The sequence below is a fragment of the Mirounga angustirostris genome, unplaced genomic scaffold (genome assembly GCF_029215605.1).
Source record: "Mirounga angustirostris isolate CCGP_5_RB_7025 unplaced genomic scaffold, mMirAng1.0.hap1 SCAF_14, whole genome shotgun sequence".
NCBI lineage: Eukaryota > Metazoa > Chordata > Mammalia > Carnivora > Phocidae > Mirounga > Mirounga angustirostris.
Window position 1 is genome coordinate 89,081,104 of NW_026991722.1, and position 21,759 is coordinate 89,102,862.

General features: G+C 60.5%; 1 protein-coding gene across 1 annotated transcript; it reads left to right on the forward strand.

Annotated features, from left to right (window-relative positions):
- Positions 1-12,389: 12,389 nt before the first annotated feature.
- Positions 12,390-20,874, forward strand: CABP7 (calcium binding protein 7). The gene is made up of 5 exons (XM_045887362.3): positions 12,390-12,498; positions 18,841-18,984; positions 19,846-19,958; positions 20,271-20,424; positions 20,654-20,874. The coding sequence occupies exons 1-5, from the start codon at positions 12,390-12,392 to the stop codon at positions 20,779-20,781; spliced, it is 648 nt and encodes a 215-aa protein (XP_045743318.1). The 3' UTR covers positions 20,782-20,874.
- The last annotated feature ends 885 nt before the right edge of the window (positions 20,875-21,759 follow it).

Genomic DNA, 21,759 nt, shown 5'->3' on the forward strand with positions numbered 1-21,759 from the left:
GATGGACAGGCCACCCGCTGGGCCGCGATCACTGCAGCCACCACCCGCACCCTCGCTGCTGCATGCCAGGGGCAGGAGGGCAGCTCGGCCCCTCCAGTCGTTAAACAAACACACAGTTATCGAGGGCTTGCTATGTGCTGGGACATGGGACAGGCAAGACAGACTGGGAAACCACCTGTCACCCTCCAATGTGGCGAATGTGGCCAGGGGACAAAAAGAGGGGGGCTGTGAGAGCCAGAGGAGGCTTCTGACTAGACCTGAGGGACCCGGGTGATGGCAGAGGCAGCAGCTTACAGAAAGACCTGGAAGCGAGGGAGGGCAAGGCGCTCTCAGGCCTCCGGGACACATACAGAATGCCGGAGGCCTGGAGCTGGGATGGAGCAGGGAGCCAAGGGAGGCCGGGGGGTGGGGGAGCCAAGCCAGGTCAGCACTTCCAAAAAACCCTGTCGTCCCGGAGGAGGGGGCCTACCGAGGGTCTGCAGAAATGCAGACGCAGCAGAGAGGGTCCGGGTGGTGAGACTGGAAGAGACAGCAAACGGGAGGATGTGAAAGCTGCCGACAGTGGTCAGTGTCGGAAGCCAGGGGCGACGGTACTGGCCCCACTTCATAGATGAGGAAACTGAGCCTCGGAAATGGGGAAGGGCTCACCCAATGTCACCCAGGGAGGGAGAAGCAGAGCTGGACCAGAGATGTGGTCGTGTGACAGCCAGTGGTCCCCAAGCCCCCGGCATCCAGGCCTTGTCCCCGGGCCCAGCCTGGCCGAGCGCCGGAGCCCGAGGACACCCTCCACCAATACAGGCACCTCCTCATTCATGGCGGCAGCTGGCCCCTTCGTGCTGCCACGGCCCAGAGCCAGGCAAGAAATATCACATCATTAAAATGACAAATCCCTTCACTAACTGAACTGGAAGGCCTGCCTCCCTGCCTCAGATCCCTTTGGTCTCCTTCTTCCTGCCTCCCCGCCCCACCAGCTAATCTCCCCTCCCAGACTGGCAGCAGAGCATGCTAGGACCACCCGCTTGTCCCTCAGCTGACCTTCTGTCTCAGCCCTCCAGCATGGCATCCCCTCCCAAAGGAGTAGAGGGGGCACTCCATTCTGCAGGTGAGGAAGCAGCCCCCAAGGAGGAGGGGGGGCAAGGCCCTCCAGCTGGGGCTCCCTCCTCTGCAAGGGTCCTGACAATCAGCCCCCACATTAGCAGCAGAGGGCTGCCCCAGGTGACCCCAAAGGCCCATCCAACCCTGGGATTCCATGGCCCCCGCCCTGTCCCTACTCAGAAGAACAAGTCCAAAGCAAGCCTCACATTCCAGAATAGGGCCTGTGATCTGGGCAGAGCCTTTCTTTGGGGCCAAACCCATTTCCCACTTGGGTGGGACATTTTCTTGTCTGAGCCCCACCTGGAGGACAGAGCAAGGGTTGTTCTCCTGGATTTACAGACAGGAACCCCGGTGGCCTTAGACAGGCTGCTGTCCTTGGTCTCCGCACTGACAATGGGGGCCTGACACCGCTCCTTTTCACCGAAGCTGAGGCCGAGCTTGTACAGGACTTGGTGGGTGTTGACTGAGCACACGTCTTATCTCATACCCACTGATATATGTCATCATGTCATCTACACCTGAGTAGCCGTAGATGCCTGCACGTGCAAAGTGCAATGTTCACATAGGTACGTGCAATGCCCACACCGTCCTGCCCCAGCCCTGGGTTCTTGGGGCCCGGGCATTAAGACCCCTGTACGTGCATATCAACCCCCACACGTGCACAAACCCGGTCACCGATGCACACGTCTGTGCTGACATGCCCACATGCACCCATGCACGCCCACACCCCCTCACACGTCCACCAGACCTGTCCGTGTACATCTGGGTCACATGCCCACAACCGCTGGGAGAACCACGTGAGGCCCGGGCTCCTCTGGGGAGCAGGGCAGGTGAACAGATGCTGGGAGACGCTGCCTGGTCCTGCAGGCAGCCCTGGTTCCCAGAATGACCCCTCCCCCCACTCCCCATCCCTCCTCCAGGACCAGCCAGCAAGGACATGCTGTCCGTCAGCCCAATGTCCTGGTCTCCTTGGACGCAGACAGAGCCCATGGCAGCGTCTGGCGCATCCTGACTTGGCCGAAGCAATGGCACTGCTCCCCTCCCCCCCCGTCCCAGCCCCCTTCCCTGTGCCCAGCACTGTCCTGCCTGCCCTTTCTCATCTGCTGGCAGCAACATGAGCCCCCCGCTCACCACCCTCCTGGGGCCATGGTGGGGAAGGTATTTCTTTCAGGAATCACCGAAGGGTGATGAATCTTGCAAGCCCTCCTAACTGACCTTGAGCAGGTTCTTCTTCTCTCAAGACCTCAGTTTTCCCCTCTGGAAAATGGGAGGGAAGTTGAACTAGAAATTTACCAAGATCCTGTCCATCTCTGTTTGTGCAATTCTTCCAAAGGCCAGGAGAGAGAAGATGGGGGAAGGGGTCAGGTGGAGAGATACAGGGAGAAGGAAGCAGAGCTTTAGGGACAACCCCACCCTGGCCCAGCACCAAGCCTAACAGGGTGGGTGGTTGGTGATTGGAGCAACCCTGAGTCTGGGGACTGAGTTTGGTGTGCGTTCTCTTGGTGTGCCTGACACCTCCCAGGGGGTGCTTCGTTGCCATTTTACAGATGAGGAAACTGAGGCCTGTAGAGACACCCTGAGGTGCCGAGAGCCCCCCAGCCTCCTGCACTTCTTCACACGAAGGGCCCCTGTGTGGGAGCCATGCCTGAGATGACTCTGGTACTCCCCGTCCTGCCCTCGGCCAGGGAGGGTGGCATTCCGGGAATGGCTTTCTCTGGAGCCAGGCACTTCCCCCCTGCCTGCTCCCTGCTCCTGGCTCTGAGCCCACCCTTCGGCACTGCCCATCCATCTACTGTCACTTCCTGGCAGGGCCAGTGGGCCATACATCACCTGATGATGCCTGAGGCAGCCGGGCCAGGCGGGCGGGCAGGGCATTGCTGAGAGTTCTGGACCCCAGTGCTTGGCCCAAGTGCGAGCCACCCCGGCGCCGGTGGTGGCCTTTCAGGCACCATCTCCTGCCTGGGAATAAGGAGCTGGGGCCAGCAGAGGAGGGGTCTCCTGGGAGTCCCTGAGTGCTCCCCCCCAGAGTTAGCCGCTTCTTGTGGGGAAAGCAGAACAGAGGCGGTCAGAGGCCACGGGATGACCTGGCAGCAGGGGACTGGAGGCTGAGCGGACGGCCGTCAGATGGAGGGCACAGAGGTAGAGCATTTGGCAGGAGGACAGAGATTTTTGTCTCCCCCGCCCCCACCTGTCTCATTTGCTGATGTAGGTCGATGGGGCGCCATCTCCTAACTGAGCTACTGCGGGGGTTGGGGGGGTGGGAGCCAGGTCAGCCAGAGGGAAGGGCTCACAGCTCCGGGGTACCTCAGCCACCATCCCTACCTGGCATCAGCCTCCTGCCCCTTCAACTGGCACGCTTCGCACAACCTGCCTCACCTCCCAGGGCCGCATCTGTAGGGAGGCTCCCATTATTCATTCATTCATTCACTCATTCATTCATCCAACAACGATAGGGATGCAGCAGTGAGCAGAATCCGGTATCAGGCAAGAAGGAAGAGTTACACTGTGGTACGTGCAAGCCCGGACAAGCAGGGCAGTGGAGGATAGGGGCCGTTTGTCTTTCTGTGTGTGTGTGTTTTTTTAAATGTTTTAAGCTAGAGTGGTCAGGGAAGGCCCGCTGGGAAGGTGATTTTTGAGTAAAGAGTTTAAGGCGCAAGCGATGAAGATGTCAAGGGGGAGTGCGCCTTCCCGGCAAACAACATGGCCAGTGCAAAGGCTCTGGGGTAGGAGTGTGCCTGGCACTCTGCCAGGAGCCGCCAGGTAAGGCAGTTGGAGCAGGGGAGCAGGTGGGGGGGGGAGAGGTAAAGAGGGAGGTATTTGGGGCCCCTTGTGACTTGATTCTCCCTTGGAATAAGGTGGATGCCATTGCAGGGCTGTGAGGGGACCATGCCTGAGTTTAGAAGGACAACCAGTGGTAGGTTAGGGGACCAAGGAGAGGGGCATGTGACAGAGGCCCTTGGCCCGTGATCTCCCTGTCCTCCCTCCATCCCTCCCTCTCTTTTCTGATTTTCTTTCTTTTCTTTATTAATTAAGACAGCAAATATTTGTGGAGTGCCAGGCATGGTTCGAACCTTTTGTGAATTCAATCCAAAGGATGCTCCACCCTGCCTCCCCTGCACGCTTCACCATGTCTGCCCCAGGCGCCTGGAGTGGGGGCTGGGCCCGCGTGTCAGCCCACGTGCCCCCTCCCCAGGTGCAGAACGGCAGCTGCACGTGTGCAGAAAACCTACCAAACACTGGTGTTCAGGGCTGGTAAGCCTCACACACACAGATGAGACTAGAACAGAACACACTCCCTGGGCCTCAGTTTCCCCATATGAGAAAAGAGCAGGGTGGGAGGACCTAAGACCCTTTCCTATTTTAAATGAGGACACTTTGTGGTTACCCAGAGCTCAGGGGGCCAGACCTCAAGGACACAGGGCTGAGGTCTACCTGCGCAGACAGGGACATCAGTGCATGCAGTAAGCACACGGGTAAGGCTGCCCAGAGCCGCAGGAGCCCCCATGAGCACAGGGGACATGCATATGAGGATACGGGGAAGGACTGGGCTTGGGGGAACCCCTCCACCCTGTTCTATGGGGAGCTGGGGTGTGAGTTTTGGGGTCTTTTTGTGGAGTGGTCTCCAAGGCCTCCTCCTCCTGACATGTTGGGACTCTAGGTCTGGGAGGGGCGCAAGTCCCCCACACTGGGACTGCCCTCAGTTGTCCCAGGGGCCCTGCTGGGAAGGAGCAGATGAGTAGGAGTAAGACCCAGATGAGTAGGACCCAGCCCCAGCTTTGGAAGGGTCCCTGCCTGATGCTTCCTGCTCCTGGCCCCACAGGGCCCCCCAGTTCACCCCGGCCCCCCACAGCTCCTCTAATTACACAGCCATAAAGCACAAATCTCTAACGATCCAATTAGTAACGCCATTACTGCTCTGTCCAGGATTAAAATTACCAATTAAACTGCTGTCGATTTTATCATCACTTAGGCTCAACACGACCAGGGCACTGTGGGCCGCAGAGGCCCATTAGCGGGCCTTTGGGTGGGGGGCTGGCTGTGGCCGGGGCAGGAGGCTTAGTTCAGCCTTGGAGGACAGAGACTCAGAAGGAAGTCTTCCATCCACCACCCCTGGCATCCTGGGACCCTGCCCCAGCCCCATCTCTCAACATCAGGGACTCCAAAGGATCATAGCCTGGTTCCCTCTAGAACTAGTGGTGGCCAGGGCAGAAGGGGCTCCCACAAGGTGTTCATCTGAAAGACTGGTCCCCACTTCCCTTGCTCCTTCTCTGCCACCACAGAGCCCTCTTCTTGGCCCATAGGCTTGATACGCTGTTCTTACTCCATGTCCCCACTGTGGGGGGGCGGGGCGCCACTCTGATAAGCTGCTCAGAGGTCAGTACTGTCTCCCAGATGACATGCAGGGGCCCCTTTTGGGGGCCCTGAGTGCCTTGTCTCAGAACAAGGGGGATCTTGGAGGACAAAGAGCCCAGGGAATAGGCAAGTGTTGGCTTTGCCCCAGAGAGCGGGGTGTGAGCTTCCCATCCTTGGAGGTGTGCAAACACATGGCAACAGGTGGAGACAGCAGCTCACACATGGGGAAGGGTAACCCTTGGGCTAGATCACCGAAACCAGGTAAATAACTTGGTCCTCCTGAGAAAGAATTGGAGATGTCAGGGTCTGAGAATCCCCACAAGGTTCAGTCCTCTGCTCTCCACATCTTGCCCTGGAGGTACTTCCACAGAATGAGAAGGCCAGGGGCCAGGGGAGGGGGCGGTTGTGGGGGGGGGGGGGTCCTGGCAACCAGAGAGAGAGGCAGGCACGAACTGAAAACTCAGCCCAAGGGGGTGTGCTGACGGCTGCCGGTCTGCAGCATCTCGAGGATCCCTCTGCAACACTGATGGGACAGTGATGCTGAGCCCCAGGCCCTGGGCTCGGCACCTTCCGTGCCTTCCTCTGTCCATGCTCATCCTCAGACACAAACACACCAAGACCAAGACTCCAAGTTCCAATGACTTGCCTGAGGTCACACAGTTCTTCACACAAAGGCCCAAAGGGGACAAGGGACAGGGATCTCTGTCATTTCCTGGATGGGACATCCCCAAGTTCCTCTTACCCCTGCTCAGGCTGTTTCCCCCTCCAGGCCTTCTTCCCCTGGAGGAGTGGCTCTAACCAGGGCTATACCTTAGAAGCTTCCAGGGAGCATTTTCCAAATACCCTTGCCCAGAGGACATGCTCCAGCCCCCTGGAGGGGCCAGGGTATGCCAGGTGAGGCCCCAGAGCCCACCCACAGGGTCTGCACATCTCAGCACCTGTGTCACTGCTTGTTCAAAGGGAAGTTTACACACAGCTCTTTATGTCACACAGAGAGATGCAGAGAGGAGGGGGCAGGCCTGTGGGGGATTGCAGGGTCCCAGCCTCACCCTGCTCCGGAGGTGGCAAGACCTTGCAAGGAGAGGCAACTTCCCCCACCCACCCCCATGATGCCAGGGCCAGCTGGAGACATGGCCTCTTCTGGGCAAAGCAGCCGCCCTGGGCAGGTCAGTTGAGTGTCTCATCAGAGGCAACAGACTGAGGCAGGGATCTGGGAGCCCAGAGCAATTAGGAGCTGGCTCGCGCCTTGTCTCCTGCCGGCTGCCACGGCTGTCACTCAGGAAGTAGGGCTGGAGCAGGGGCTGGGCTAGAGGCACCCACGATCCCACTCCCAGCTGGCAGCCTAGCCATACCCTGAGCATAGGCTCCCACTTCCCAGAAGGGGAGACAAAGGCCCAAAGGGCACGAGGGACAGGGATCTGTCATTTCCTGGATGGGACATCCCCAAGTTCTTCTTACCCCTGCTCAGGCTGTTTCCCCCTCCAGGCCTTCTTCCCCTGGAGGAGTGGCTCTAACCAGGGCTATACCTTAGAAGCTCCCGGGGAGCATTTTCCAAATACCCTTGCCCAGGCCCAAGCCCAAGCCCAGCCCAGTGGGAGCTGACTCTCTGGGGTAGGGGGGGCCTGGGTGAGTGCACGTGCGCGTCTCTCCTGGGCTAGGATTTTGCACTTACAGACAGCAAACCCTGCCCTGAGGACTAGAAGTTTCTCTACCTGTGTGGCCATGCCTCTCTCTGCCTTCTAGACCACTCCTGGGCTCAGGACAGTCTGGGGGCCAGAGAAAGAGGCTCTAAAGGTCCACCCTTTCTGCAACAGGTCGCAGCACTGTGTGTGCCAGGGACAGAGGCACCAGGTACTGTCACCTTCTTCACTTCATCAGATCTCAGCAACCCCAGTTGTGTGGTGGCTGCATCAACCCCATTTCACAGGGGAGAAAACTGAGGCAGAACTGACATACTCAGGACATAGAACTGGTAACAGCAGTCAGGATTCATCCCAGCCACACTGGACTCTTGAGTCCAGTGCTCTTTTTTTCCATCACCAAGTTTCTTCTCAAGGAGCAACAAATTCAAGGACCGTCCCCTTTGCTCTGCGTCCTTCTGATGGGCTCTGTCTCCTGCTCTGTCGTGTCTACCCCTGTCACCTACGGGAGCTGGAGATCTGAAGGCTTAGACGGGGTGCCCATGGCAGGGCGGGATCAGAGCCGACAGGGGCCTCTAGATTCTGGCCCACACACCCTCCCAGCTGGGTCGGCCTCTGCAAGTCTATAAATTCCATTATTCATCAAGTGACTGTGTGAGTTTGCCTAGACGATGAATATTTTATTCACCTCCAGACACTGTCCCCAGAGGGTTCTTGGAACAATATTGTTCCCTAGCCAAGGAGCAGAGGCCAGAGCCTCTGCCCTCCCTGGACACCCCCTTTCCCTCAGCAGCACGCTGTGTCCCCCAGCAGGCCCCCTGGCTTGGACAGGGCTGTGGTTAGCAGTCCTGAATTGACCTTGAGCTTGGCACTTGCCCTCCCTCCACTTTGATATCCTCTTCTGGACAGTGGGTTCATTTATTGCCTTGTCAGCCTCTCCATCCCTCCACAACTGCACCCTATGTGGCGGGGCCCAGGGCTGTGCCAGGAGCTCTCCCTGGTGCTGAATGTGGGTGGCAGGAGAATGCCGGCATTGGAGGAGTGGTTTCCAGCCTGCCAGGGCGCGGCAAGCCTGCTAGTTTTGAGAGGAGAGGGCCCCACTCTCTGGGAGGGAGGCACCCAGCCTCTGGACAGGGTGATCTCCATTCCTCTCCCCTTCCTCCCTGCCACTTGGTGGATTCTCCCAGGGTCACAGGTGGCTCACCTCTCCCAGTGTCTCTAGCACCCTGAGTCAAAGACTAGTGGGCAAAGTCTGTGGAGACCCCTCTCCGGAGGGGCCCATGAGTTGAGTCTCCCGATGGCACCCCAGGGGGTGTAGTGTGATGGCGGCAGCACCTTCCCCAGATGGGGGAGCGACAGACATAATTCACACCCTGCAATCACGCCATCTGCTCCCTGGTGACGTGCAGAGGAGAGGACTGGGCTGCAATGCCGAAGGGCTGGTGGGTTGGTGGGTGATCATTCATTCATTCATTCTCTCACTCATTCATCCAGCAGAGGTTCATCCAACCCTGCCAATTTCCCAAGCCCAGCCCAGCCCTGTGCCAGGCGGCAGATCTGGGGCATACAGATTTAGAGCCCGCCCTCCGGAGCTAAGGGTGGTCCTCTCACACTTCTGAGCTTTTGCTTACCCTGGTTTTTCCTCCTGGAGATCCCCTGACTCATAGTAAGAACTACCATGTCCTGCACACTGAACACTTCACATGCAGGATCTAAGAATTCACTCTGGGAGCTAGATCTGTTGCTATTTAACAGGTGAGTAAGCTGAGGCTCAGAGAGGTGAGTGTAGCCACCCAAAGGCATATGCCCAGCTCTAGGTTCTCCCTGCAGAGCTCATGGCACTGCCTCACCCACCCCACGTCCGAGACTTTTCAAGCTGGTTTCATGACCGTCCTCTACAAAAGCTGCCCCCCCACCCCGCCCTTCACCAGACAGTGAGCTGCCACCTCAACCGTGCTGCTCAGCCTTCTGATGCTTGTTCTGTGAGCCCCAGGTACGAGCAGCTCCCTCTCATCCTCTGACTCCTGGCCTGACTTGCTTTTAGGACCTAGCACTGAGGGGCTGCCCCGTGACCTGAGGTGCACGGTGCTGGAGGGCTGAGGAGGTCTATGATGGTTCCCGGAGGAGGCAGCATTCCTCTGAGCCTGGAAGGATGAGACCAGAATGGCCCAGAGTCTGGCTCCTGAAGCCCTCCCCCCATCCCAACCCAGCTCCTGCCTTGGACTTGAACCCCAGCCCTGCCTCACAGTGATACATGACCCAGCCTGGTCCCTAAGCAGGGGTGCCCTCAACCACGAATGGAGGCAATGACAAACTGCTTTCAGAAGTTCGGGGAATGCCATTCAGGTTACACTCACAGCCCAAGTACCCATGGGCAGATCAAGAAGGGGGAACAGGTAAGGCTGGTGACACGTGGAAGTCCCCTAGGCCCATAGTCAGCTCTGTGGGTCATGGCTTTGCATCAGGGGAGAGACAGGGACTGGCCTGAGTCTCCAGAGGCAGGGGTGTCAGGGATGGCCCAAGCAGTGGGGTGTACTGTGACCTTGGGGCTATAAACCCCATCAGGTCCTGTCCCTCTGGCCCGGTGGGAGCCTGCCCCAGGGAGCAGCCCAGTCACAAGATACAGAACCTGACCCCTTGGCCACAGACTGGAAGGAGGCCTGTGTCTCCACGGACACTCATGCCCTCCCTCAGCACAGACCCTCAGGGCCTGGCTATGTTGAGTAGGCCCATTTACTTGATTTTAGCTTAAATTACCCATGGACTGTTTCTGCCTTGTCCTTTGAAAATTCTCCACCGCCCAGGCTGGGAGCTACAGAGGATATAGAAGGAGCTGCCCCTCTGTCAGGCGAGTGGCAACACGCCCTGTAGCAGCCTCTCTAGATGCCACTGGGAGCCCAGTTTCCCATCAGACCCTTAGCAAGCTCCAGCCCAGCCTCCCTTGGCGAAGGGGTCCTGATTTAGAACTGGTTGGCCTGGGCTGGTGCAGCCTGGTCACTCAGCAGACAGCGAAAGAGAGCTGCTGTAGCTCAAGTTCTCAATCAACACATAGCAGCTATAATTATTATTAATTCATATTCCTTGGGGGAATTTTCATGCTAATAGGAAACTCCCAAGAGATACAGGGATACACTGCTGGGCACCTCTCCCACGTTACATCCCTCCATCCTCACCACTGCCTGGGACGTGGCATTGCCTTCACTTCATGAGGGGGAAACCAAGGCCCCAGGAGGTTAGGGGAGGAGACTAAGGTCCTATGGCAGCAAGGAGGTGGCAGATGCGGGAGCCCCAGGTCTGCCCGGCTCCAAGTTCTGGGTTCTTTCCTCCCCACTCCTCTGCTGCACCAGAAGACCCGAGGGAGCTCAAAACACTCCACTCTGATGGTACATAGTCAGACCAGGAGACAGGTGGATGAGGAGGGCTTTGGGGTAGGGCTTTTCGGGGGTCTCTCCCCCCCCTGGCCCTTGGTTCTAATGGGCACCCAGCTGATCCCTAGAGGCTGGGGAGACAAATAGCTGGGGTCTTTCCTGGCTTCTCTGCAGGTTGTGGACGCTGCTGAGATGCCCCTCCCGAGCCATGCCTGAGAAGCACTGGGGCCCAGGTCTGGCCCAGCCGAGCTCGGTCAGGGCTGGAGTCTCTCCCTGAGCCCCCTCTCCCCAGGCCCCAAGATAGAGCTGTGATTAATCAACGATAAAAGCAGAAACAAACAGAAAAACTGTAATCAGCTCGGGAAGGGCAGGGCCGGGTAGGGCCGTGGCAATCAGCTTTCCCGCTGGGGCTGTTGGCTAATTGAAAGTGGTTCCGGTAGGGCCTCCAGGGACAGGTCCAGCAGCTGGGGCCATGGAGAGGCCAGGAGGTCAACCCCTCCCCCCATATATACGCACGCACATCTGTGCACCCATGCCCATGCCACTCCTAGCCCATGGGCCTGCACACCGCCCCCCGCCCACCCATAGGCTCCCGCCCAGAAGCTCCTGCCCTCCCCTCCCCTGCCAGCTCACAACCTTGGTACACACAGGTTCCCATACACACTCCCAACATGCATCCATCTGCATGTGGACTCAAAAACACACGAACACACCCTCCTGGGTAACAGATATATGCACACACATGCTGCTCCCACAAACACCAGCCCCCTCACTCTAATGTGCACACATGCCTTGGGGCCTGGGTGAGCCTTGCACACACATTAGGTCTAACCAGCCATGTGAACTGATAGGCTCTCACACCAGTCTCTACAGGCACCCAGCCACCTCTCTGTTCTTCAGTGCCCTGAATTGGGGGTGGGGAGAGGCATGAGACCGACCCTTGGCAGCTCCCCAGGCAGAGTGGCGGGGGCTTGGAAAGGAGCCAGGGCTGGGGCTCTACTGTGGGGGGCAAGGTCAGCTGCCAGGTCTCAGCCACGGGCAGGGGAGCCTGCCCCGGATTTGTCCCAAGCTCCTGCCTGCCGCCAGCGCCTTATGACCTTGGTCAACGCCCTTCTTTCTCAGCCTCAGTTTCCCCACCTTGGAGCCCCTGCTGGCACCAATACTGTATGATTCTCCTCCAGGACCCAGGCGCCTGGGGCCCATCTCACCTCGCTGCCAGGTCTCTGGTCCTCAGTTCCCTGCTCTGTTCGTGCGGGGGTGGGGGCGGGCCAAGGGGCAGGGAGGAAGGGCCCCACCCCCACCTTGGTCCCGGTGGCTGCGGACTTGGGGCGAGAGACAAGTGATCCTCCGCTGGGGGAAAGGGGAACCTGGGGCGAAGGGGAGAAAGAGCCCGGGGCGGGCCAGGGGCGACCGCGCAGGGGCCGGCGGCGGGAAGGGGCGGGCGGGGGGGGGGGGAGCGCAGAGGGGGCGGGCGGGGGAGGCGGGGAGCGCAGCCAGCGCGGCACAGAGCGAGCGAGCGAGCGAGCAGGGGAGGCAGCGAGAGCCGGAGCGGCGGGCCGGGCGGCCGCGCCGGCGAGCGGACTAGCGGGGGGCGAGCAGCGCGGAGCGCGCGGAGCACCGAGGAGCGGGCGCGGCGGGCGCAGCGCGCGGCGGCCGGAGCGGAGAGGCCCGGGCGGCACCGCCCCCGCCGCCCCTGCGGGGCCCCGGCCGGCAGCCCGACGAGGGAGGAGGGCGGGCGGCATGGACCGGCGGCCTGGGGCGCGGGGGCGCTAGGCCCCCGGAGGGGCGCCCCCCGTCTCGCCACCGCTGCTGCCGCCTGGCCGCGCTCCGCAGCCGCGCGCCCCGCCCGCTCCAGCCGCCCCCGGGGCCGCCGCCGGCCCATGAGCCCCGACCTCAAAGTTTGCGGCGGGCGGGCGGGCGCGGAGCCTCCAAGATGCCGTTCCACCCGGTGACGGCGGCGTTGATGTACCGGGGCATCTACACCGTGCCCAACCTGCTGTCGGAGCAGCGCCCCGTGGACATCCCTGAGGACGAACTGGAGGGTGAGTGCCCCGCCGGGACCCCTGCCGCCGGCCCTCCTACCTGTGCGCCCAGGTGAAGCGCGGACCAGGGGCGCAGGGGGCGGGGGGCCGTCCGCAGGTGCCGGCTGCCAGGTGGGCGCTCCAGAGAGCAGCTACGCGGGGAGTCAGGACCAACTCGCACCTCTGGGTGCCGCGGTGGGGGTAGCCAAGGCGGGGGGGCGGCCCAGCCCCTGCCCGCATGGTCCCCTGCGCTGCGGAAACTTGCTGAGCCCCGCAGCGGGGTCACGGGGCCGCGCAGTCCGCGGTGACGGTGCGGCAACGCGGCGGTCTGGGTGGGGGTCCGAGCTGCGCCCCCCGCGCGGGCCCGGCAGGAGCACCCGCATCCTGATCCCCTCCGCGGCGCCCGCCCGCGGCTCTGAGCTCGAATTGACATTCCGCTCGTGTCGCTTTTTTTAAAATCCAATCTGCTCGGGCAGCCAGAGAAGGGGAGAGGGCGACTGCCCTGCTCTTGCCGCCTGCGGGGCTGTCCCCAGTCCCTCCTGCGGCCTTAGCCCTTTCCCCACAGCCCTGCGGGGACCCCCAGCTCAGAGCGCTGGGAGGGCGGTGCAGGAGGTGGTGGCAACAACAAGTGGCCAGATTGGGCGGTTTGGTCGCGATAACCAAGCCTGGAAGGGAAAGGCAGAGGCTGGGACCCAAATCTATTTCCCCCAGAGTCCCTCTGCCTCTCAGCATGAATGGGGACCTTAGGCAAGGGGCTAGACGAGATCAGAGCAGAGGTCAGGGTCTGGGGTCCCTGGACCTGAGATTCTGCGGAGCAATGAGACCCCTGGGGCCTACAAGCTCTTTCCCTCCTGGGCTGGGGGCAGGTTCTCGGGCCTTCCAACCCCCAGACTTCCTAGGGCCCCTTTTGGAGTGGAGTGGGGGTTCTGGGCTGATAGGAGTCTTGGACCCCTAGGATCTACTTATCTGCTGTTGGGTGAGCAGCTGAGATCGCCCAGAGGCTGGGCCTCTCTTCAGTTATCTTGGGTCCGAGGGTCTCTGAGATCTGGGGCTCATCAGGGCTTGGGGGGGGTACAGCTGAGACACCGATGCAGTCAGGGATGGTGATGGGAGCACAGGGGAAGGCATGGAGAGAGGTCTTCCCTCTTCCCCAAGCCCTGGAGAGGGTAGATCTTGGTGAAGTCAGACTGGGTGAGGGGAAGATCAAGAGGGAGAAAGTAGCTACCCCCCCTCCCCAACACACACCCTGCACCATAGACTATGAACCATCTGCTCCTCTCAAGTCCCCTGAAAGCCCCCGGAGGCTGGCAGAGCCATGAAGACAGGGTCTGGTGTCTGATGCAGGCAGAACAGAGAGATGAGTGCTGCTACTGGATCTCTGGCTTTGAACCTCAAAGCCCAAGTGTCTGCCCTGTCTGTCCAGGGTGTGGGAAAAGGAGGAGGTACACGAAGACCAAGAGGGCAGGGGATTGGGCGCGGGCCATCTCTTCCCCACCATTTTCTCCTCCTGCCCTGGGCCACCCCGAATCTCCTGCCAGTGTCTCCCTCCATGGGCCCTCCTCTATCCCTTCCTTCTGGCCACTTGGGCAGCGGACAGCATTGTCCCCCCAAAACCCATGCAGCTTCCACCTTGTTCCCTACCCTTGCTTCCAGCACCCCACCATGACGCTGGCAGCCCTGCTATGGGCCTGGCTGGGACTCTCCTCTCTTGAAAACCCAGCCCTGGGGTGCAGACACTGAGAAGCTGAGAAGAGGCTGGGATGCAGGGGTGAGCGGGCACAGGGAGGGCAGTGCAGGGGTGAGGAGGCCGCAGCCTCCCCTCAGGCCGCCTGGCGGACACACTGGCAGGAACCCAGCAGCGTTAGTCACCAGCCACACCAAATGCACTCCCTGCTTCTCTCCTGTCCCCTTCTCCTGGGCCCTGAGGAGCAGAGGGACCCTGGCACAGGGGGCATCTGAAGGGCAGAGCCCTCCTTGGGGTGGCCAGGTGGGGGTCGTGGAGCAAGCAGATGCCTGGGTGGCCCCAGGCTATCTCCTAGCCTGTGGGCAGCTATAGATGAGGGCAAGAAGTCCTCCACAGCTGACCCCCTTCTTGCCTGTGGGCACTCTGAAGCCCTCCTGGGGGACCAAGTCTCTGCAGGCCCCGGTGGTCCTTGAGTGCCAGGGCTGGGTGGAAAAGGTGATGCCCCCCTGCCCAGTGCCTCTGCCTTCATGCTCCTGCCCCAGGGCAGTCTGGGTAAGATCCAGGCCCTTTGCTGAGAGGACACCCACCAGTGGGGGATCCACATGTGCAGAGAAGAGGAAGCCCAGCAGCTTGGGATGAGATGTTGCAGACATTATGTGCCTGCCACAGAAATCCAGGGGGCGGCTAATCTGAGGGGGAGAGGGACCAGTAAGGGAGGTGGAGAGCACAGGGTGTCGATGAGGGCTTCCCAGCCAGGCAGCACTGGGTTCCAATCTCTACACCCTCGGCTCACAGAGTGACCTTGGACAATCACTTGCCTTTCTTGCCTCGGGTGTCTCCATCTGTAGAAGGGGCTTGGCATTGCCCCTCCCCAGGGCTGCTGGTGACAGAGGACACAATGGAGGTGCTCATCGAGGGGACTGGCACGCAGAGGGAGCTTGCGGACCCAGATGCTGCAGCAGGGGAGACCAAGGAGGGGGTTCTTGCAGGAGTAAGAGCCTGGAGTGCGGAGAGATTGGTGAAGCTCTTGAGTTAGGGACCCTGGATGTGCAGGGGGACGGGCCAGGAAGGCAGCCTCCGCGAAAGGCTGGGTAGAAGAGTCCTTGAAGGTCTGGCAAAGGCACCTGGGGACCTGTGGCCCCGGGGAGCCATGGGTGGCAGTTGGCAGGGTAGATGTGGCCAGGCAAAGCTGGCCTGGAGCCTGTCTGACTCCGGAGAAGGAGAGGCACAGACAGGCTTTCCAGCTTCTCCCCGTATCTCGCCCTCCCTCACCCCTGCCACGACACACACACACAGCAAAGCCCCGCAGGGTCTGCAGGAGCACGAAGGCTGGCCCCAAGGTCATCAACAGGCTTGAGCACGGTGGCTGGAAGCCCTAGCCCAGCCCTTTCTGGCCAGAGAGAAGAGGAAGGAGACAGACAGACGGACCGGCAGACAGCCACCAGGGCAGGGTTCTGCGGTTGGCACTTGGCCTGCTCAGTCAGATAGTGGAGCCCACGCTGAGAGTGACCAAATAGGGCATTCAGAGTATGGGGGGTTGCAGAGTCCCCTATCCTGCCCCTTTTCCTGCAAGCCCAGCAGCTGCCTCTGCGCAGACCAGAAACTCAGGGCCGCCAAAGTGGTGGGGCGTGGGGCCAATGCCGCGGAGAATGGCAACTGCTGCAGAGGACAGACGCTGCCCCCCCTTCACAAGTGACCTCCAGCATGTGCACCCCGTCTCTGGACTCCAGCTTCCTGATGGAGTGCTGATGCCCCTCGAGGCCTGTTGGGCTGCCTCAGGGTCTGTCATCTGCTCACATAACCCAAGATTCACCTGCCCTCCATTGTCTCCCGTCCAGCCTGGTGCGTCCAGCTCAAGGCTTCCAGAAGAGGATGAGGGGCTGAAGCAGCCATGGGCTCTGGGGGCCACACCCGGCCCCTGCCAGGGTGGGAGGGACAGCCTGGACCCCAGCTCCTTGCAGGGGAGGGGACCAGCATCCACTGCAGTCCCATTGTGGGTCGAGGGTTTTGCCATCCCAACTCGAGATTTCCCAGTGGGCCTCTACAGAGGAGGAAACTGCGGGACCCAGAAAGATGGGGTGTTGACCCTGGGTTTCTCCTTCCAAAAACAGCCCCTCACCCAGAAATCTGGGGATGGTACCCTCAACCCTGCCCTCAGCTTGATTCCCCTCTTCTGTGGGTGGCCCATAGGGTGGGGTGGGGTGGGGTCCTTGGGGGGTTGGACAGGGGGACAAGCAGCATCCTCAACCTCCCCTCATGCTTCTCGCCTACTTGGGGAGTGGAAAGCAAACGCTTTCTCTTACTAGGATTGTTTGTAAACTAGAAGTAAATGGGCTCAGAATGGTGGCCTCACACCAAGTGGTCCATGAACTTCTGCTCAGCTCTTTCCTCTGTGTGCTCTAGAAGGGTAGGCTCCCCAAATCAGTCATTCATTCATTTAATCACTAGTTTGGCAGATGTTTATGCTTGACAGACAGCACTGTTCCAGGTCATGGGGCCCCAGCAGTGGCCCCTGGCCTCATGGCACTCATAGTTCATTCGCAGTCCAGTGTGGTGGACAGGAATGAACAGTGCAAGGGCAGAGCAGGGCGTGTGGGAGCCCAGAAGAAGACCAGAGTCAGCTGGGGGGCAGGGAGGACTCCAGGGAGGTGATGCTATCTATGCTGAGAACCTGAGAGGCATCAGAGTTTGCCCTGGTGAGCGGAAGAACTTCCAGGCGAAAGGAGCCCTGTCTTCAAAGGCCTGGACATGGAGCACTCCTGGTGCTCACCAGGGCTGAAAGGGCCCCTCGGGCTGGAGTTCGGGACAGCTGAGGTGGGCAGAGCCTGGGGCTGGGTCAGGAGGGCTACAGTGCTGGCCAGAAACCTAAGTGTGTGGTGGTGAGAGGGGCAGACGGTGTGCCTGGTTGCATGCTTGGTGCCTTAATCTCTACCTAGAGACTCCAAAGCCATAGGACCCCGTTAGCCGCCTCCGTGACTGCCGGGCCTTTACTCATATACCTCTGGTGGTGGGGAGCTTACCACCTTGTCAGTGGTCCGGGAGAATGCTAGGTGGGAGTTGGCCTGGAGTTCCAAGTCTAAGGTTTATAGAAACCCCTGGACCTGGTCCAGATCTCCCATCCCAGCTGCTTTCTGGCCTAGGGGACCCTGGTTAGACCAGATTCTCAGGCCCAACCGAGGATGGGTGGAGAAGGTCCAGAGTCAGAGGGTCTGGGGGCCCAAGCCACTTGGCTACAGCCCACTATCTCTGTTTTGGCTTACGGGTCATCTGGTCTAACCTCCGGGCCTTGGGTGCAGACACCAGGTAGGAAGAGCCTGATGAAATTTGGGCCCTTGACCAAGCTACCTTGCCGTGGCCCCTAGTCTGCGATGGGGCCAGCGGGATCAGGGAATAACCCCGTGGCACAGGATTCCACAGTTTGAGGGGTTCACAGCCCCTTAAGGCCAGGCCTGGGCCAGCCAGATTCCTGCTCTCACCAGAAATAGCCTTGACCCCAAACTGACCCTGGGTTGGCTGTTTTGCCTCTCCATGCCTCAGTTTCCAGGCCTGCAGTCTGGAGCATTTTCATCTGTCTCTGCTTCCAAATACACCCACACTCACTCAGGGGGAGGATTCTGCCTGCTGAAGTCCCAGCCAGGGGGACAGCTTAGGCAAAGGCCAAGATGCTGGCAGGTGAACAAGGATGCTGGAGCAGAGAGGGTGTGAGTGGAGTGAGGTTCCCGTCTTGACCAAAGGAAAATGCTCTTCAGGGCTCTTCCTGGGCTGAGTGACCATGAAAGGACAGCAGGTAGAGCGAAGTTGAGTGGGGAGAGGTTAGGACCTCTCAACAGCTCCTGGACATGTTTAGTAAAACCCTTGTTGTACCTGCATCACTACTGGGCATTCTTCTGTGGGTGGGACTGAGTCTGGCCCGAGGTCACTCGCTGCTCCCAGCCCAGTGCCTTGCTCTCCATCCCTGTCACCCAGGTCCTCAGGCCTCCGTCTCCCCTTCTGTAAAATGCAGGGGACAATCTCCACATCTGAGCAGGCCTGGGCTTGCTGGGGCCCCTCCATCCAGCCTCCACCTTCCCCCAAACTTGGACAGGGGAGGCAGTCTCTGCACGGAGCTGTGGGCCCGTTAGCCCTGAGCCGGAGCTGGTGGCTGCCTCATGGGGTGCCGTTAAGGAGTGCTGGCTGGAGTTTCCAAGCCGAGCCCAGGGGAGGAAGCATGCGATGGGGATGAGCCGGGGGGGGGGGGGTCGGGGGGGCGGGTAGGGGATGGCAGGAGTGAGGGGTGGACAGGGAAGCCTTCGGCACCTTCAGAGGCCACCCCTGCCAGGCCCCGGGAGCCGGCACAGTGGGACTCATGCTTAGCCACCACACGGGGTCGTCATGAGCACGCCCTGAGAGGCTGTGGGAGCCTGGCTCGGAGAAGGAGACCCCCCGAGGGTGATCTGGGCCGTGCTTCGGGCGTGGGCGTACCTTTGCTGCCTGGCTTGGCTGGCCCTGAGCTCCTGGAAGGCAGCGCTAGGGTGGACACTTGGGCCACCTGCCACGTGTCTCTGACCAGACCTGCAGGCTCCATAGTGGATTCTCAATGCCGGGCTCAAGCTGCGGGTTTGGGAATCCTGGGAGCCTAGGGAGGGGGTTGCGGGGGACAGAGGCGAGGTCCCAACCTGCTCTGCTCCCCCTGCCCACAGAGATCCGTGAGGCCTTCAAAGTCTTTGACCGCGATGGCAATGGCTTCATTTCCAAGCAGGAGCTGGGCGCGGCCATGCGCTCCCTGGGCTACATGCCCAATGAGGTGGAGCTAGAAGTTATCATCCAGCGGCTGGACATGGATGGTGAGCACCAACCCCTGCCTCAGTTTCCTTACCCCTCACCTGGGCCTCTGAGGCTGAGCCCACCCTCCAGGCACCCCCAAATCCATGGCAGTAGGCAGTCGGGTCTGGCCCCATTTCCCAGCCTGGAGAATAGAGGCCAGAGTGTGAGGGCCCCAGCCACACCCACACACGGAGGTTAGAGGATCTGCCTCTCTCCCTCTGCATCATTCTGAGCAATATTTTTTTTAAAGATTTTATTTTTAAGTCATCTCTTCCCCCAACGTGGAGCTCAAACTTACAACCTCAAGATCAGGAGTTGCATGTTCTACCGACTGAGCCAGCCAGGCGCCTCCCGAGCAATTTTTAAAGCACAGAAAAGTAGGAAGGATGTACTAAATACCCCAGGTCCCCTCACCCCCAAATAAAAAAATCATTTAGTCGTATTTGCCACCTGGCGATTTATTAAGGAAAACCTAGTAAAAAAGACCAGTAATGTCCAGTCAGTCCCCTCTTCCCACCCCCCCACCCCCACCCCGGGGCCTCCAACCCTGCCTCCTCCCCACCCAGAGAGCAGGTAGCCGTTTGGGCAGACTGTGCCCCGAGCTTCAGTTCCTGGGTGGTGAGGGTGTCGGGCCCCACACCTGCTGGGAAGCCACGTTTCTGAGTAAAATGTGAGGCTCTCCCACGTGCTCGGGCCCACCTGCTGCACTCCATCTCCACTTTGCCAGGTGGGGCCTCATTATATTTGGTGGTGTTAGTCCCTGAACCTAACTCAAGGCTCAGAAAAGGTGGGACCCGCCCAAGGTACCACAGTGGCCCAAGGTGGCCGGGGACCCAGCCCAGTTGTAGGCTGGCCCATGATTGGAACTGTGCCTACCCTAGGCGATGGCCAAGTGGACTTTGAGGAGTTTGTGACCCTCCTGGGACCCAAGCTTTCCACCTCGGGGATCCCAGAGAAGTTCCACGGCACTGACTTTGACACCGTCTTCTGGAAGGTATGCACTGACAGGTTGGGATTTAGGGTTGTGCCCCTGTGGAGGGCTGCATGGGGCCAGTGAATGGCCAGGGCCACACTGTAAAGGGGGATGACTATCCCAGGTGTCTGTCCCCTGGATGTCTTATCTCCCAGAGGGCCAGGGGCCCCCTGGGGGAGGCTGGTGTGGTCAAGGACTCAAGGAATGGAGCCAGTGGTTTCCAGTCCCCCAGAATCTGTAGGCGTGTCTCTGGGCCCATGCGGCTGCGGGGTGCTGGGTGGTAGCTGTGGGGGTGGCAGTAGCCAGAGCACCGCGTCTCCTCCCCTCCCCAAGTGTGACATGCAGAAGCTGACCGTGGACGAGCTGAAGCGGCTGCTGTACGACACCTTCTGTGAGCACCTGTCCATGAAGGACATCGAGAATATCATCATGACAGAGGAGGAAAGCCACCTGGGCACTGCCGAGGAGTGCCCCGTGGACGTGGAGAGTGAGTGACCGGCCCCCGCTCCCCCCACGGGCAGGCCAACGGCTGGGGCAGGGGGAGGAGGAACCAGGGTCTGCAGGGGATGGCCGGGGGCCTCCTTGCCCGCCCCACGCCTCGTGTCCCCGTGTGTCCCGTGGGACGAGCCCACGTGCGGAAGTGCAGGCGGCTCTTGATTCCATGCTTCGCTGTCCCCGTCTGTCTCTCTCTGGTGCTCCCTGGCGGGCGGCCACAGCCTGCTCCAACCAGCAGATCCGCCAGACGTGCGTGCGCAAGAGCCTGATCTGCGCCTTCGCCATCGCCTTCATCATCAGCGTCATGCTCATCGCAGCCAACCAGGTGCTGCGCAGCGGCATGAAGTAGGCGCGCCCCCCACCACCCGCAGTCCTCTCCCGCGCTCGGCTCCCGGGGCCACCACCGCGTGTCCTTTGGGGCCGGGACGTCTGGCAACCCCACCCCACCTGCCCCCGCGGGCCCTTGCATGGAGCCGAGGCCCAGCTGCGGAGGGCCTGGCGGGGGGCTCTGAGGACAGCCCCCGGCCCCGCCTGCACCCTGCCCACCCTGGCCTATACGTAGCACTAACTCTTCCCTCCCACCGTCCAGGGGCTCCTGGGAAATTTAGGAGGCATTTGTACAGGGTCCAGTAGCTGATGTGGTCACTTAGGCAGGAAGGAGGCACCCTGTGCCCAGGGCCACACAGCCAACCTGACCCTGGTCTCTGAGATTTGCCCAGGGCCGTGTGCAGGGTGCAGATGCGGGCAGGAGGCTTCCTCCTGGAGAGGGGGTGAGGCTAGGGTCTCCTGGGCGCTATTTGCTGGCCAAGACTGAGGAGGTCCCTGGCCTTCTGTGGGGTCCCTTTCTCTGACCATCCTTAGACTCAAGCCCAGCCTTCCTCCATGCACCCATTGGGGCCAGAGAATTTGCCCATTTCACAGATGAGGAGCCTGAGGCTCAGAGGGCCCCTAGATTCAGTACCCCCTTCAACAGGGATTTTTAGGAAGGGCAAAAGCGCACAGCAGATGGGGAATCTGAGGTGGCCCTGCAGTCTCTGTGCCCTTTGAGCTCCCCAGTCTGAGGACCACATTGCCCACCACCCAGCACAGAATCTAGAACTGGAGTGCAGTGAGGAGAGAAGCAGACCAGGGGCCTGGAGGCTCCACATCGCCTGAGCAGCCTGTGTGATCTCCCCACCAGCCTGGGGGGCTCCTCCCGGGCAGAAGCCTCGGGAGGGGCCCTGTGTCATGCTGGGCTAAGGGGCTGGTGTAGCCCAGCATTGCTGGTGCCTGGAAGCTCAGCCAGGCCACTCCCCCAAGTCCAGGGCCTGTCTTCCCGGGGCCCCCA

What these genes read in the sequence shown, in the direction of transcription:
- CABP7 (XM_045887362.3), top strand. Translation starts at nt 12,390, where the DNA reads ATGCCGTTCCACCCGGTGACGGCGGCGTTGATGTACCGGGGCATCTAC. An exon ending in CCAGCGGCTGGACATGGATG is followed by an intron (nt 18,985 to 19,845) that starts GTGAGCACCAAC and finishes TGCCTACCCTAG; the next exon opens with GCGATGGCCAAGTGGACTTT. An exon ending in GTGCCCCGTGGACGTGGAGA is followed by an intron (nt 20,425 to 20,653) that starts GTGAGTGACCGG and finishes GGGCGGCCACAG; the next exon opens with CCTGCTCCAACCAGCAGATC.